The 18,916-nt window shown below is 39.4% G+C and overlaps 1 protein-coding gene across 1 annotated transcript in view; it reads left to right on the forward strand.

Annotated features, from left to right (window-relative positions):
* The first annotated feature begins 2,637 nt into the window (after positions 1-2,637).
* The window catches only part of slc9a3r1a (SLC9A3 regulator 1a), a 28,758-nt gene continuing 12,479 nt past the window's right edge, over positions 2,638-18,916 (forward strand). The window contains exon 1 of the mRNA XM_049563758.1: positions 2,638-3,353. Within this exon, the coding sequence (XP_049419715.1) occupies positions 2,874-3,353 (480 nt within the window). The 5' untranslated portion in view covers positions 2,638-2,873. The remainder of the gene's footprint in view (positions 3,354-18,916) is intronic.

Genomic DNA, 18,916 nt, shown 5'->3' on the forward strand with positions numbered 1-18,916 from the left:
AGTGCCAAGCCCATGCTTCTTCATACAGGAGGAGGCTGACTAACACATTCAGGAGACCAAAAAAACACAAGGTCCTGACTGCATGCCCGCACATCTTATGTTTCTGAACTAATTAATATATTTAGTAACACCTGTGCTTTACTGTTATTGCTGAACGTTATTAATGACTTCCTAACATGCTATTTTGTGACCTGGGCAAAAGCATGAGTATAACCAGGGTTGTAGCACCAAATTCTGGGCCCTGTGCATAAGCAGTCTCTGTAGGCCCCCCATCACTCCTCTCTTGATCCGTGTCTGTCTCTTGTGCCTTTTGATTTTTTTTTAAAGTCAGTTTGCTTTCTTTCTTTCTTTCTTTTTATTTTTATGGAACCCTTGATTTCCCTTTTTTTGGGAGGACATGACAGTCTAGATAGATAGATAGATCTAGTCTATGTTGGTGTTTCAGCAACATATGCAGTCACTAGTGTTGGGCAGTAACGTGTTATTAGTAACGCCGTTAGTTTTGGCAGTAACTAATACTCTAACGTGTTAGTTTTTAAATTCAGTAACTCATTTACCGTTACCAGACGGTGCGTACTCCGTTATTTTTTCAACTGAAAAGTTACTTTTCTCAGTAACGCATTACTTTTTGGTTTAAGTAACTGAGTTACTAACTGAGTTACTTTTTTATTGAAGTAACTAGTAACGGTAACTAGTTACTATTTTTCAGTAACTAGCACAACACTGGCAGTCACTCACTCAGCTCTTTAGAGATGAATTCTGCAGCGGGGCAGACTAGACCATTTTGTGCCTTTAAGGGTGAGAGGGGCTTCAGAGAGCTTCTACTATGTTTTCTTTCTTTTTTTTTTTTTTTTTACAGAAAGTTCAGTCTTTACAACAATGTATTCAACCAATTTTAATTTAGTTATGGCTCTAATTACTTTGAAATAAGAAAATTGCAAACAAAACCAATTTTTTTTTCATGCCAGATTTCTCAAGCTGCCCCTTCCCATTGAGACCCTGGGTAATCAGTCCCACTATTAGTCCCATTATGATGCCCCCAAGTGAAACAAACCATAGCCTGTACATTTATAGTCTTCAAAGGCAAACAAGAATCTAATAATGTGCTCACACCAGGCGTGTATAAAACAATTCGAATTGTTGAGAGTGAATTACATGTAAAGTCAATGTAAAGATGTGATTAGATTTAAATTCCCACTGGGCGGCACGATCGACACGATGGATGTGATAGATGCAACAAAAATGACTTGAAATACATGAATTCAGTGGCGGAAATTAACCTACTGCAATTTCATGTCATATGCTCATTTACCAGAGTTGAAAAATCTGAAGTGGTGGAAGTTCATTCATGGATTCAGTGATTTCATGCGTGTATGAAGTAAGTTATTAACGTATATGTAGCATGTCAACACAAAATATTCTAGCATTCAAATTCGCATCGCATTTGGTGTAAGCACAACACAAAGTTTACAGAGAACAAGAATCTGAAATCCATACATTTTATTCATACAGTAACTAAAGGAAAAAAATATTTAAATAGGCTACATTAGTAACCAAAGTGCTGCTGCTTGTCTGGGTGCTAGCCAGGCTTTAAAGATTTTTTTTTTTTTTTGTTATTAAACATTTGGAAAACATACAGAAGCATAAACATACAACATCTGGTAGAGGATGTACATTCTGTACAAATACAGAGCAACGTAATAGTGAACCTCAATGAAGATAAGGAGAAATAAATAAAGAAAAGAAAATACTCTGGGGAGATTTATATACAAATAAATAAAAAAAAATATAAAAAGTAAGTTGTAAAATAAAACATCAGACATACAAAATTTGACAAACTAGAGCAAAAACATTAGGATCCAAAACAAGGACTATAATTCAGAAAAAAAAAAGAACTGAGAAAAGCCAACACATATCTTTTTTTCAGTCCAGCTAGAATTAATTTTTTTCAGTGATGAGAAAAATAGAGATTATATTTATTACATTTGTATTAAATAGTTATTTATCATATATTTATGTATTTATGTGTTATATGTTTATTATGTCAGACACAGAATGTGAAGAAGAATGTGAGAAATATCAAATGCTGGAATGTCATGACATTCAGACCAAGGATTTAAAGACACTGGGGTTATAAGTCCAACCAGCTTTGCATGACTGGATAATTTTATATGATATGTTTTTGAAAATTCTCAATAATGTTCTATTAATCTGGACATTTTTCCATGTTTAATATTTTAACCTTATCTATTTTTTTTTAAATTTAAAATCAATTGTATGTTTTTCTAAAAGTAGCTCTAAAAACTTAAAAGAGTGCCTTCCTCTCTGCCAGGAATATATTATGATGGGAAATATCAATTACATTTTTTGAAAATAGCTGTTGTTTTAAATTTTCTTGTGCTTTTTTGTAACTTAAGCATACTGAGTCTAAATGCTAGGCTACTGGTATTGAACACTCCCTGCAACAATGTCGTTTAGATATCTAAATTCTTAGACAAAAAGATGCATACGACATTGAAACGCAGTAGAGGCTTTTATTTTGAAAATCTGATGACACGCGTTAACCTCGTTGTGTGAGTTTGACGCTGGCACCTCCGCTGAGCACGGGACAGTTTCGGATTGGAGGTGAAAAAGAAGATTGCAACACAGCAGTTCATAGGGGAGGATCTGAGCACCAGCCGGTCGGAGTGAAAGCGCAACATTAGTGGTGGAAAGTTTACTGTGACTCAGTTGGGCGGAAGTCGAGCTCGAGCGAAGTCAGTGTGTGCAACAGGTGTCAGTTTGTGTATGGTTTTTGTGACTCCCTACTTAAAAGCTTTGAAGTGGTTCGGATAGTGAGGAGACAAGTTTTCGCCGGTTAGAAGAGTCTCAACATGTCGAACCTCCGACCCAGAATGTGTGTGCTGGAGAAAGGCACCAGCGGATACGGGTTCCACCTGCACGGAGAGAAGGGCAAGACTGGGCAGTTTATCAGGCTCGTGGAGCCCGATACTCCCGCCTCCGCAGCCGGGCTGCTCGCGGGCGACCGCCTGGCGTTCGTGAATGGAGAGAGCGTGGAGGGCGAGAGCCATCAGCAAGTGGTCGCCAGGATACGGGCCACCAACGGGCCTCTCGAGCTTATTGTGGTGGACCCCGATACGGCTGAGCTGCTGAAGAAACACAACTTGATGTGCCGTAAAGAGTACGTCGAGGAGGGGATTCCCCAGTTCGCAGGAGACAGCGACTCAGACCGCGGGGACACACACAGCAACGGCACCCCGAGGGAGTCCAGCCCTGTCCCGCGTGAGAACGGGGATGCTTCCTCGGTGAGGTCGGACAGGTCAGGGAGGCTGAGTGTCAGCTCCAGCACCAAGGTACAGTGAAGCACAGCAGCTCACTCTATTTAAGTTACTGCACACTTCACTTAGTGTACCATAGACTTATTATGATGTTGTGTCATTGTGTTATGTTATATTCCTGAGCAAACAGTTAAAGCAAATAATATGAGGCAAAAAGCCCCACAGTGCCACCTAAATGGGTGTCATCTTAAATATGTTTCTGTGCTTTTGGGTTTTGATGAGTCCTTTGTAAACTAGACCTTGAGAACTGTGGGTTTCAGGGTCAGCTGTTATCCTCTGGACCTGTGAATAGAGTGGTGAAGAGTGTGCAATATGGATAATCTATTATCATAATCATATCACTATACAGTATCATAATGTAGGCTAGTACAAACTATGAAAAGCAATTCAGTAACTTGACCATGGAAATTTCTTCTTGGCCTTTGGATCAGTTTGTGTTACAAAACACCGTCATCTCAAGGTCCACATACTTTCATGTTGCCGTCACTTATTTATCTCATCAGCAATCAGTTTCTTAGCGTTTGTTGACAAGTATCTGTCAAGTATTCTGTTAAGTATCTTGACAGAAGTGTCTGTTTTTGGCTAATTCAGACACTTCTTAAATTTATAATTATAATTTATCACAAAAAGCAATATTACCATGAAGCATTGTTGATTTACAGCATCATTTACAATGTCCTAATACCTCAGCAGCTGTTAAATGGTCAGCTTGGTATGAACAGTATGGGAAAACCTCTGACGTTTGACAGATTTATATCATGTCACACCACATGCTGACATATTGCCCAGCTCTACGAGTCACTGTGTGCACAAGCACAGGATGTAAGGTCTACCAGGTAATTAAAAACACAGTTCATTCCATATTATTGCACAGCCCAGTCACCAAAAGAAAATATTGGCATCTACATTTCTGCAAACAACATGTATGTTTCATATGTATCATATCAGCATTTCTAGAGTGACATAGTATATGAGCTGATTTTGTTATCAGGAGGGGGAGGGGAAAGTGGATGGAGAGACATCAAGGTGAGACACCTGCCAAGCTGCAGACCACTGTACAGAACAAACAACAAAAACAGTTGTGTTTTTAGCAACCTCTCAATGTCTTTCCATAGCCCCACGAAAAGTGGTTGTTATTACAGAGACATCGCTGTGTTTCCTGCCTGGATAGTGCCACAAAAAACAGTTGTTGTTTTTTTTTTGGGTGTCTTTGCTGCGTGTCACTCCCTCTCTCTCTCCCCTCTTCACGCTTGTCTGTCCTATCCATTGAAGGCTAAAAATGCTCCCAAAAATATCTTAAAAAAAACAACAAAACAAAACAAAACAAACATTTTCTGCCAAGGCAGGGTTAGGGATTAAGGTTAGGGTTAGTCAGGGATAGTTTTTGCCTTGATAGTGCCACGTAAAGCAGTTGTTGATTTATAGAGACACTGTTTTTTTTGTTTAATAACGAAGTTATCAACAACTTCTCCAGCCATGATTGTGCCACCAAAACCGTGTTTTTTTTAAAGCCCAAACATGATCTTTTCCTTATGATAACCAAGTTGTTTCTGTGCCTAAACCTAACCACAAGTTAACTACAGCATTCTTGAAATGAAAAGAAACGTCAAGTTTCAACATATCTGCATCATAATAACGTACAAATGTAATGTATCCGTAGTTTGCAGAAATGTACCAAACGTTGCCAATTTTTTTCTGGCAACTGGGCTGCATTGCATTATAAGAGTCAGGCTCTCTTATTGTAGGAGTCATACTCATCAGCCAAAATTTTCCTATCTGATCTGGGGCCAGCTCTACCTCTGAACTGAAAGGTGATGTGGAAACAGATCCCCTATTAAGTAGCCACTTCCAGTTCCAGTGAAAGGCTATAAGCTAAGACAGAGACGTGACACGGCACAGTGAAATGTGCCAGGCCTCTACTCATTCCTGTTCAACAGTGTCTTTGTCGTATAAATGCCTGTCAGTCTCTCTGCTTCCTGGATTGAATTCCCCATCAGGTTTAGCTTGTCGGACCAGAGGCTTTGTCACATTGATGCATGTCAGCAATAGAGCATATTTTTTCACGCTTTGATGATTATCTGAAATGAATTTAAGGGATATGAATTGACGTCTGGGATAAAAATAATGCTGTAATTGCTTTTACACGCCAATCACGTCTAGACTTTAGTGTGGGATAAAGGTGCACCACAATTTCAGATTTTCTGAAGGAGCTTTTGTTGATCGTACTCACAAAAAGAGTTAGATTAGCAATAATACTGATGGTGTGACGCCCTGTCTGGGACTCTGACGCCTTCCGCTACAAAGAAATTTTAATTGCTTTGACATGTGTCCCTTTCCTTGGATTACCATAATCCTGCCTCTTTGAAAGACCAGGCTTTTGTTGTCTGTTATGAAACCATTTTGTAAGGTTATTCTTTGAAGTGGTCATAAACATGGAAAGATTTTGTAGCTATGTAACTGTTTTAGTCAGTGCAAAGTCTGGGCACTGATTTAAATGTTGTGTAACTGCAGTGCAAAATAGCCTAATTGTGGAGGTGCTTGTCTGAGTGGAGGAAGGGGTTTTATTTGGGGCTTATGAAAATAATAGGATACTTGGTTATTTTTAGACCTGGCCCTCTCAGTAGTAGGAGTCAAGGGTCAGCTACAGCTGGTAGAATCCTCCTACTTGAATATCTATATGTTAGAGCTAGGGCTGAAACTAATTTTCATTGTTGATTACTGTCACTGTTTTGGTTAATTGATGAACTGATGACTCACTATGGGTTTAAAGGGGACATGGACAGTGGCCACAGATGAGGTTATGTTACCACTGTAAAATGCTAAATTGGGTTCCTGCAGAGGCAGATGTGTTCAGACTTGTGCAGTTGGTTTGTACAGTCACATGGTCATAAATGTGAACCCTCACAAAAAAAAAAGGCAGATGACAAAATCTACATCACATGGACCATTGCCTTGGGGGAAATCATAATTTAAAAGATATTTTCCATGGCACTTCCATTGCTCTTTGGCTGGTTACCTATGACACCCCTCTCTGTGTTGATCAGCAGACACGTTGACTTGCTTATTTGCAGAAGCATGACTCCTGTATAAGCGTCCAGTCACACCAGCATATAATATAATTATATTTCTGAGTTAAATTAATTCATTTCAGTGGTATGGCTGATCTGCATGGAGGGGTGAAATAAATTAGATCAATTTTTTGTGTTAAGTTCAGGATTGTGAAATTGTGGTGTTACACCATCCAATTCTATATAACCCTGTTCTGATGGATCATAAACTGTCACAGAAGAGAATGGTTTACAGAAAGTTTTGATGGATGACTCCATGATACAGATATGTCTTTTGAATAAACAGTATTAACTTACTGTCTGGCTGTGACCTCGCTCCCCAGCTTGGAGAAGTATCGTGACTGACAAGTGCTTGCGCATTCCCGGGAGGCCAGCTGCAGTAGTTTGCCTGTTTAGCCCTGCATCTAATTACTTTGTAACCTTTGTTGTTCTAATTCAGTGGTGTGAAAGCTTCAGTGGATGTTTAATTCACATGCTTTTGTACGTCCTGATTTAATTAGTCTGTTACCATCGCACTTTATTGCATATATTTTTATCCATATACCAACTTTTCCACCTCAGCCAAGCCTAAAAACTTTTTTTGCAATATTTCAACTTTTTTTTTTTTTTAAATGTCCAGTGTTTACACTCAGGTTTTCAATGCACAGATTGAAAGTGCGCAAAAAAACACTGGAGATTTTTTTTGATTGATTTTAAAAGACAATATTTAGGCTACCAAAGCTTGGACCCCCTTTACACCTTGCATTGAAATGTGCTTCGAGTTATTGGATTGCAATAAGCTAGTTTTTACCACATGAAAGTACAGGTGTAAATGCATCTAAAACGCATTGAGGTGTAAGTGTAAATGCAATTGTGTTTTTAATCCACATAGAACGACTTTGTTGGCAAAAATAGTGGAACAAGTGTCACTATTCCAAACCAGCACGGCAGCAGTAGCTCTCCCTCACCTGATGTGGAAGCTGTGGAAGCTGTGATGCTAACACTGCTGCTGTGTCTCCCTCATCTGTAACACAATCAATCTTCGTCATTACGGTCAAGTAGACATGTTTCATCCTTGTCAACATCTCTATTACCTTCTAAATCTACCTGACTGTCTCGAACAGTGGACCAGCAAATATTTTATGCTAATATTTGTTTTATTTTACGCCAGTATTTACTTTGAAAATGCAGAAAATATCATGATGCGCACCTTTATATTTAAAACATTACGTAAAGTTTTATCATAATAGTTGTTGACCCGAAGGGGTGGGGACCATTTGAACTGCTGTTTTAACTGCACGGGGCAATTGTATCTCAATCAGACCTCAATGTGGTCACTGGACACAGGTGTAAATGTAATCAGGTCTAACTATACGTAGATCTGGATAAGTAACAAATTTTATTGCAAGGTGTAAAGGGGGTCTTGGAAGCAAAGACTGCAGGGATTATCTAGAGCTTGTTGATCTAATGTTTGCAAAGTTAACTACTCCTTGCTAGCTTCTACATAATGCTAGCCTCAACTTTCTGCATTTTGCAGCCTCAAATGCTGAACAAAGTTGGCGGTTGACACACCACACTTCTGCTTATGCCCATATGGATCTCCTATACAGTATTTTGCCCCATTCTGTTGTCATAAATGGGATGTGTAGATCCCTGTCTTGTTCTATGTGGCTCATGCCCTGTCACTAATACTCTGACCTTCAGTAAGTGAACGGTCCAGGCTGGCTGGCTGGGATGCTGCAAACCTCCAGCTACATTCCTCCCTGATGGCAAACTTGGCAGGGCCTGACTGATGGTCTTATACTGGCCTCTGATACCAGCCTCTCAGTGGGATACACTTGAGTGGGCTAGCCAGTGATGACGTGGAACTAGCCCTGCTGAACACACTGATGGTTACGTTTCCAACAATAGTCCCTTTCATGTGATTGTCTTTGGTTATACTTGGTATTGCAGTCCAGCAGTCAGTCGCTAAACTTTTTTTTACCCTAGATTAATCAAAGTCCTCATGGTGATAGTCTTGGCAAAGACTTGGATATCTAATGCTTTAGAGATTGCTTTTTCCTGGAAGATAAAAGCACAAACTGAATGAGCATGTCATCATATTATGGTAACATCCTGGCCTCCAGCGACTCGGTCCTCCGCCACACCGAGGGCCTTCCATCGGTCACCATAGAGATCCCCGGCAGCAGAAAGAGGCTTTGTCCACAGTGTTTGCATGGGGAGAAAGGCCTGTGGGCCAGGGAGGAAAGGAGAGAGGACTCTCACGCCTCAACAAGGAGGCCATGCTGACCCTGAAATACCTACACCCTCACTTAACACACACTGTCAATAGGGCTGGAGTGAAGTGAGAGTATGTGTGTGGGTGTGGGCAAGAGAGGGCTGGCCACAGGATTAAACAGCAATTTGTTCAGCACTTGTAGATGTGAAGATGTCAAACAAATGATGAAATAACAGGATCCTAAATGAATGAGTGTTAAAAGTGTTGAAGAACATTGAAGGGTTAACATAATGAGGTTCTTCACAAAAAATAAAAAGTCTTCACTCCTGACAATCCACTGGTTACTCATTTTCACAGGATACAGACTCATTATGTTTGCCCTGTTGTCTACATGGACTTTTTATTCCACTCCCTGTTTGCAGAAAATCTTAAGACTTTGAACCTTAAACTCAGAATGAAGGCCTTGAGGCAGCTCTCATCTTTACAACAGATCATTTCTGCTTCAGTGTTTCACAACATCTCTTATCTCTCAGCTCATATAAGCCTGGGAAAGAACAATTAATCTGCCACTTTATTGATTCAAGAGAAGAGAACGCAATAAATCAAGATTACTCGCATGTTACTCAAAGCTGCAGTTGCTTAAGTTTCCTCCACTGATAGAATATCTGTAGTTATAATATAAGAGCAACAGGTCAGTGACTGGGTTGGATCTGCACGAGTTGTACAATTCAGTACAGAACATAACCAGCGAGTTAAATATTTTGCTTCAGTGTAATATTTAAGCCTTACAGTTCAAGATGCTAAAGATCAGGCGTTCCCAAGTTTGCAGATCAGCAACACCAGTTATAAATGATTAATTTATACTCAGTCAGTACTGGTAATGATAATCATGGCGTGTACAATTTTGCTTTAATTATTTTTATTAGGAGAAAATGCAGTCAGAATGCAGACCTCAGCCACAGAAGTGCATTGAATGCTATTCAGCGCTGTTTAGTCAGTTTCAGTTAATTTTACTTTCAATAGCTCACCACCCATTAAACAGTAAGAAACCAGTTCATTTTTTTGGTAATTTTTTTTTCAAAATGACATGCAATACAAGAGGCCTTTTATTTAAGTCCGGGGCTCATTGACTCTGTGAGCTTTAGCGCCACATTTCAAAGCTTTATTAAAGTTACAGATGTGCTTATTCATTGTCAAAAACACACCTACATGTATGAACTAACAAACAAGAAAACACTTAACAGCAGATAAACTACAGTTTTAATGAACATAAGGATAATAGACATTACAATGACATTAACTGTTAAGTCAGCCGCTTTGTAGTGATGAAGCTCAAATCCAGGATTACTAGCCTGTACACTACAGCAGTGCACTAAAGTAGACTCACACAAATAACTCAGCACGCCTCTTTCACAGGTTTTCTATTAAAAAACACAGGAGAATTTTAGGTTCAATCTTCTGTGGTCTATTTTTCCATCACTTTTCGTGATGTTTTAGGTTTTTGCTGTGGTTCTGTTTCAGTATCAGTACTGAGGTATTTGGGCAGGTATTGTATCAAAGTTATCATTGTGTTATCATGACAACACCAGCCAGTGTCAGGCCATCCATGGTACTGCAGTGGATAAACTGTGCCTCTTAAATTATAGCTTGTACTTGGAGACTTTCAAGTCAAACATTTTTTTTCATCAACTGTGTGTGTGTGTGTGTGTGTGCGTGCGTGCGTGCCTGCCTGCCTGCGTGCCTGCCTGCCTGCCTGCCTGCATGCGTGTGTGTGTCTGTTGATTACATAGCAAATCAATCCGTTTTGTTACTCAGACCAAATCTTGATGGCATTCCCTGTGAGAGCAACTTTCCATCAGATGGGTCTTTGTTTGGGCTGCCATCCAAAGCAAACTCCATAAAAGAGCTGCTGGCGTCATCTGACTGAGATCCTCACTCACCCACTGTTTTCTTAGTGACATAGTCTAAATAAACATGGATACAAAATAGCCTGTTGGTTGTTTAAGCTTCCCTTACAGTTCTTCATACTTAGCTGTAGAGAACATGTAGCCATTCATTTAGTTTTCAGCAGTTTCCCCCAAGGTTAACTAAGGACATTCTTCTGACACTGACATGACAGGAGATTTTGAGCCATCACTGCTGTGATCATGTTGTCCCCTTCAGCTCTGACTAGACCGTGAAGTTAAGCTGTCACCATGAAAGCCTGCAGATCCATCAAGATTTAATCGGGGTCTTCGGCACGACAGGGATTATAATTATATTTGGTGCGAGCAGTAAGGAAAGTGTCATTGAAGTCTCTTCTCCTCTCAAACTCTGAATACATTGATAATATGTTACATATACCTCAAGCTTTGGCTCAACCTGCTTTTAATCGTATCAGTCAACAGTTGCTAAATTGAGAATTCAGAATGACCAAAGAGTTTGAGAGGATTAATAGATGGAGACGAGGGAGAAATAAAAATACCATATATTCTGACAGTTAATACAGATAATATTTATCACCATTGCTTTTCATACAGTCTGTTGTGGTGTCAAATTAAGCTTTGTGAGGCTAGCTGCAGTATTGAGCAACAAGAAAATAACTCCGCTCAGTCTGTTGTACTTCAAAAACCCTGCACCTGACCCGCTTAGTGACTTGGCTTTCATTGGTGCAGCAGAGAGGCTGCTCTCCACTGCTGGAGACATAGCTTTAATAACTAAACAGTGGAGCACTCTGGCTCCCCCTCATTTTTTTATTCTCAGACAGGCTGAAGACTGTGGTCTTCACCCAAACACTAACTTTCAAGGGCATGGAGACAGGTTGCGTCTCAGGTTGCTATGTGACCATAACCAGCACCATGTCATAGCCTAATTGCCTGCACCTCCCCCTCATTTTGTTATTCTCATACAGGCAGAAGACTGAGGTCTTCAATCTGTCTGTAAGGGGCCGTACACATTCCGCATCTTTAACCGCCTATGATTTAATGGTGAAACACTGAAGCAAGCATCAGCGGACTTTTCAATCAAATAGCAGGTTATAACCACAAACCCACTGAGTGGCTTTTACACCCCATTAAGCTAAATCTAGAAAAGATCATTTCTGTTGTTTAGTGCGTTTCTTATTCTACTATTCTACTTATTCTTATTATTACTCGTTGCACTCAATATTATACTTTCTTGAACAGAGGCCTGAGAATAAGATTGCTTGGTGTTATATGACTCATGAACTCATTTCTCAGTTTCAGGTTTTGTTGGTAGAGGCCTCTTCTGTAACCACAAACACACGCAGTACAAACATACAAGTATCATACATACACACACACACAGACAGCAGGTTCCTCTGTTAGCAGATGTGATGTGAGCTGTTGGGGCGGAACCAATGAGGAAACCACTTCCTGTCCTTGTAGCGAGTTGCTATAGTGCTGAAGCTACTTTTTTTTTTTTTTCTCAGTTAAAGATAACCATAATGCTACATGTAGTTAGTAACATCATTCAGCAGTAAACACAAAGCGAAATGTTGTTCATACTAAAAAGCAAGTTAAGGGAGGAAATGGGTTCTAGAAGCTAGAGTAGGATGATTAAGCAGTATATTGATGCAGCAGTCTTTGTTTGTTTGTTTTAACAGAAAATAGGTCAGCAGCCTTCTTTTTTATTTGTTGCACAGTGGGTTACAGTTTTTTTATTCTGAATGTGTTAACATTACTGCAGAGACAGATTATAGTACTTAATCACTGAAATATTGACAGATATTTTACTGATGAGATGAAGTTGAAAGCTCCAAAAAAGTGGACCTTGAGTTGAGGTTATTTTAACGCACAGATAATAATAATAAAATTGGCAAGTCAATATGAGATTAGTCAAAAAGCACAAGCTGCTTTGAGTATAAACAGGGTTTTCCACAATTCCATATGATCCAAGAATTACTTAATTCAATTTTCAGTGCTATGGGCACATTTCATTTATACTGCAGTTAAATAACTAGGTGCAATTCTATCCAGTGAGGAACCTTTCATTACACAAGTCCATTGCACAACCTTTGCTATTGAGGCGGACTGTAGCAGTCCCTTTTGGGTTGATGTTTTCACGAGGCTGGTGTGAGAGGGGCTGTGCTTTTCAAGTGTGTCACAACACATGCCGGGTGGTTCAACAGAAACGGCTCAATTCAATCTTCCCATACTTTGTGAAAATTTACAACATGTTTGAGATGTGTTTTTTTTCTCTCATGCCCAGAGATGGCCATAAAGGTTTCACATCACTGTTTCACCCTCAGTTCAAGGTCCTCCCAGCAAGTCAGCTCTCATTATGTGACACTAGGTTGGAACACAGGATCTGATGTTTAACTACAGCAAGCTGTAAAACCATTAACTGATATTCAACAAGCTTAGGGAATGTTTACAATGGCTGCCTGCTGCCTCCTGTACCATCACACTTAAACTAGGCTAATCCTGCATTCAGTCTGAGGCTGTTTATGGCAGAGAGCAAACCAGATGTTATCTCTGTTGGTACAAAGTGTCACCCACGAAGGCCTGCAGCCACATCTCTGCAACTGAAATCATATTGTCTGGTTTCTTTGTGTGGAATCCCCAGCAGGCTGCAGGTGCTGCTCTGTGGTTGACCTTTTTCTGCAGAGGACAGTTTGAAATATAATATCACTTGAAAATGGCACGATTGGCAGGCCACTGTTTGCATCTGCCACTGCTGACTATTGGTACATTTAGCCGTCAATGTTAAGCTAATATCTTTTTGACAGTAAAGCAAGATGGGCTATTTGTAGTTAGGTATTAGCCCTGTACAGCTAGCAGAGCCAGCACAGCCTGTCGGTCTCACACAAAGTTTAAAGGATAAGGCTGGTGTTATTTTATAGTTTTCTTATTGTCAACAAATTCCTTTTTAAGGACCAAAACCAGCAATGTGTTTCTACATTTCTGAGTACTTCCTGACTTCCCCAACCTGTCTGTGGTACTCACACTCTAAACCACTGTTTCCTTTCTTAAGATGCAAATCCTTAAATACCAGCTGACAAATACATAGTTTCATTAAAAAAAAAACAGCTGGTCTCTGTAGTTTTTAGCAAACATTACTCAAACAGGTGGAAATAGGGTATTTGTTGGGGACCGTTATCAGTGGCAGATCAATCCACATTTGGTGCATTTGTGATTCATCATTTTTTTAGACTGTGTCACCCCATCATAGGAGTTTTTTTTGTCATGGTACTCCAGTCCATGGTATATACCGAGAGTGTAAATCTCCAGCTTTATCACAATATGCTATTATATCAATTCTTTAAACAACAGTACGATATTTGCCAATATTACAAAGTCTGCCACGATACAATTTATGATCATTTAACACAATCAGTTACAGAAGAAGCTGCTGGCCCTTTCATTTTTACTTTTAACCATATAAGATAAACTCAACAGATAAATAATGTGTACTGACTCCACTAACACACATAAAACAACACATGGGATAAGTTTGCCTTCGGGGATTTATGTCAGAAATCCCTTTCTGGAGGACATCTTTTCATGTAAACCTAAACCATCTTTTTCATGAAACTTCAGGGCTGTCTCACATAAAGCCCTGATGGCAAACTTCTCCCAACATCCATAAAACACAGATTAACAACATCATTTAACGAAAATATAAAAATCAGTTCAATAATAACTGTCAAGGTTCATACAAAAAAATGTTTTTTGCTAGTCACTCATTATTAACTTAAGCATACTTACATCTCATAAATTAGTCTAGTGGCTATTGGAGTTTTCCTCTACTCATAGCTTAACAAATGATACATATTTGTACTTTATAGCCTATTACTTACTGTTGGTTTAATTCACTGCATCTCCCAACAGAACAGCAAGGTTGAATCTCAGCCTGCATGCACGTTTCTTTCAGCTGAACATTGTTAAAATAGAGCGGCTAATGTTGTTGTGTTCCACAAGAAGTTAGCATAAATTAGCTAGCTTTGTCTGTTGACCCGGACTTTCTCCAAAATTGAAAATATTTCCACACTGTTAATTTAACTCAGAATAAATAATGTTATCGTCATCATCTTTGTCTTGGCTGCTTGCTATTCATCTGCCAGCTGCTGTTTGCAGTGACACAGAATTTCAAAATAAAAGTAGAACCTTAAGATGATGATATGAATCGATGTTTTCACTTCCTTGCATCAATAATATTTGATTGTTGTTTATTTAATTGATATATTGATTGAGATCAATGGACATTACACCCCTAGTGTGTATATACAATATACTTAAATATATTGAGCCCATATTTTATTAAGCCCATTTTCAGTCACTCGGAATAAAAGCCAGCAGGTGCCCTGCAAATTTAAAATGAACAATGAATACAAATAAATATGCTAAAATGTTAAAGGAGCATTTCACCTCACAGTCAGAATCCAAAATTCTTGACGAATGGAAGCCAAAGCGATTTGCTTTAACAGGTCCAGGTTGTGCGCTTAGTACTTCCCAAACACATGCATTTTTGCTAAAATGTTTGTATTTAAAACTGTGCTGTTTACGCAGAAGTGTGGAATAGTAACTGTTAGGCAAACAACAAAATAAGAAAAGGTTGCAGGTGTTTTACTGTGAGCCTGCTATCTCTGGTGTGGGGTGAGCAAAAACCAGAGTTGATGACAGGCATTTGTCTTGACTTTTTTTGTGTATCAGGAATGAGAGCCAGATCACACATGAATGAATTTGGGAACATATAGTACCACAGTGAATTGGACAATGATGGATATCCATCTTCCACAAGCAGTCCAACCGTTAGCCCAGTGAAGTTGATTCTGATTTAGTTTTGGTGGTAGGCTCCGTTTCAGTCCTGTCAGACTGTGTTGAGGGCTAAGATGTATGCAGATGTATTTTTCTGACTGCTGAGCTCCATGGGATTTTTTGACATATAGATTTAGTATGTTCCACTAGGTCACACTCCCTAACAGCATGTGTGTGACAAGGCACCACATACAGCAGCAAGTGGATACCAGTAAGAACTGGTACTATGACTGAATTCTGAGCTGTTACGGCTTTCACTGCAGGGATCATTAGGGTATCATATTATTACAGTTGGTCGGTCCTGTGTCACACCTGCTGTAGAGATATTTCAGTTGAGCTTTGTGGGTGTGGAAACATATCTTCTTTGATGTTTCCTTTCAGCAGAGGGTTGCTTTAGCAACAAACATTGTAAAATGTATCAGTGCCAGCATGCTGTAGAGACTTTCTGCTGGACTTTACCCAGGAGTGTCATTATCATACAGCACTTGCTGTCACTGCACTGTTTTGCTGTGCGTGGCTCTGCTGATGCTGTGGTTTTCCTGTGCATGCTGTGGGGGAGACAACCAAAAAAGTTTGAAAATCAGAGAGCTGTTCTCCAATGTCACCAGAGATGCATTTTGACTGAGTAATGGTAGTAATGTTATAGATAGATTAATGGAGATGGTAAGCACTGTGCCACATGCTCTCAGGGTCGTCTGTATTGTGTTTGGATGGAGACAAAAAACCACTCCGTGTAGCTTCGTCTGTGAGCCTCACAACACCTCACACTTTACGTCACACTGTACACAGTGCAGTGAAAACTTAAAGACACAGGAACACATTAATGAACGTCTTCAGACATAACAGTCTGAAAGTTAGTTTTGAGACAAAGCCAAAGTATGAGTGAAAGACAGAAAAGTGGCAGTGCATGTCTGGTCACCTGCTGTGGCACAGGCAGAATCTCTCCTCCCCTGTGGTGCAGTAAATGGATTATATGGAGGTGGTTTACCTTGCATGACTGTTCAAGAGATGGTATATGGTAAACAAAGAGTTTGTCAGATTGTCTAATGTCTGAACTCCTCCTTTCAGTGTTGGATAGAGCTGCGATGATTACTCAATAAATCAACTATTTCGATAATGAATTTTCAAGCAAACGTGCCAAACATTTGCTGGTTCCACCCTCTTAAATGTGAACATTTGCTGCTTTTCTTTGTCATTAGGATGGTAAATAAAAAGTCTTTGGGTTTCGGACAACAGACGCAAATTGAAGATGATTGTGATGAGCATTTTTCATTTTTTTGACATTTTATCGACCAAAGTGTGTGTTCCACCTTAGTTAAATCAGACATCTGGCTAATAAGGTAACAAATGCTACAAAATCTGACTTATATTTTGAAAGCAGCAGAGTCCGTGGAACCCCAAACAATTCTTTAATTGCTGTTGGATCAAAATAAACCCAAATCATAAGTCAAAAATTTCAAGTCAGTATGTGTGTAGGGAAGGACAAGACCAAAACATATGGAAATGGAGAGCAGCACATAGTCATTTAATTGATTGTTAATATAGAAATATTAAATATTGCACTTTTCAGACAGCAGCTCTCCCCAGGCATGTGACTCAGCTTACACCCTGAGATAATTGTAGTGCACAGCATTCCAGTTGTGTACTTTGCACCTCACCTGTTATATCCTCCTTATCATCTTCATTAACATCCGCTGGTTATGTGGGCTTTGTCATAAATGTGTGATTCCATCCAAAGGTTCAAACTAACCATCACCTCACCATAACTCCTCCCAAGATCACCCTGACTCACTTAGAATGTTCAGTAATCATCAACCACCCTGACTTCATATAAACCCTTGGATCAATGCATAATCCACTTTGCGAGTGGAAGAGAGGGTGCGTCCATCTTCAGTGAATGCTGAGGTTGCAGTGGTTGATCTTAAATGGTCACTTGGCAGGGAATCATTTACAGATAGCTGCTGATAGCTGAGGATGTTGTAGATAGCTGTGCTTTTATCAGATGATGGTAGTGTAACAGGTGGGTGGGGAGTGTTTTTTTATCGGAGCCTCAGACACCTGTTACTGCCTCATACATGTTAGCTGTAAAAAGGTTCGGAAGCTGAAGTCAAGTTACACAAAAAAAAAAAAAAAAGAAAAAAAAAAAAGAAACGTTAAGGGCTGTATTCAACCAAAGAAAATCTTGGTGACTGAAATTCGACCTACTCTTCAACCAATCACTTCGTCAATGGGGGAAAAAGATAGGCGCCTTATCTCTAGGTTAACTAAATGGGCCACATTAACACTTGCCCAGGCAAAGTAAACTCTGTGTTTAGGCAAGTAGAATGCCTCGAGTAAAAAATAAATGTAATCTCAAATGTAATATTATTTGAAAATAAAATGCCCACTGTAACCCTTTTCCCCCTGAGTGTGCGTGAGTCGTGTGAAAAATCTGACATACTGGACACTACAGAAGTTAACTTTGGGGCTGATGATGTTATATACAACATAACGTTATGAACGTTAAACATCTCTGTTACACTGCATGCTTGACAGAGATGTACTGTTTTTAGCCTAGGAGCTACTTTTTGCCATCATGCCGCTTCAGCAAGGACTCCGGTGTGATCGTATCCCTTTCAGAAGCTTCATAATCCAGCCTTGAACTGCAGCATCTTTTTGGAGACTTTGTGAAATAAATCCATAGTGATAAAATTTGACACTTTTATCTATTTATCCATTTTCTGATGAAAAATGAGAGCTGAAAAACGTTAACTTTGGGTAAAACACTGCACTCGTCACTGTCCCCAGCCGTCCAATAACAGTGGAGAAGGGGCTGGACGAATACCACAAAGACCAACCATCACACAGGACTTTAGTAGGTGCCTAACAACAACTGCTGTTTATAGCTTGGAAAAGAAATGCATTGGTGGACACATGGCCTTATTAAAGTAACACCCGCGACTGTCTAACCAATGAGAATTTGGTCGGACAAGAACATATTGACCAACCAACCGACCATCGGTCTAGAAATTTACAGCCCTAGAAACGGTAGACAGGCACAAAAAAAAAGTCAAAATTACGACACTGAGTCAAAATCATAATTTGAAAATTTTAATATTTAATAAAAATTGATAGTAAATCAAAATTGCAAGGAGGTATTTGACTATCTCATAACTTTGACTCATTATCTTATAATTAAAATATATTATCTCGTATCTCAGAATGGAAACATAGAGTACATTTTATTTTTTTTATTTTTCTTAACTTTTCATCCATTGATATATTTTTTCATGGCAGAAATGTGCTTCCATACATGTCTGCAACTCATCCCCAGGCCAGACCATCTATAAAATGTTCACGGTTAGATTAAGGGCAGAATTGTAAAACTGACAAAATATCTTGATTGAGCATGTTGAAAGTGCAGTTGGCAGCAACAACACTAGGAAAAGTGTTTATATTGACGTATTGTAAAATGACAACACCTTTTATAGAGCTGACCCCTTTTGTGATAGGATTCCATTCGGCAATTATTTCCAGGAGTCTTGTAATAAAGACGTAGCGACGTTGTAACGTCAG

This window comes from Epinephelus fuscoguttatus, linkage group LG20 (assembly GCF_011397635.1).
Source record: "Epinephelus fuscoguttatus linkage group LG20, E.fuscoguttatus.final_Chr_v1".
Taxonomy (NCBI): domain Eukaryota; kingdom Metazoa; phylum Chordata; class Actinopteri; order Perciformes; family Serranidae; genus Epinephelus; species Epinephelus fuscoguttatus.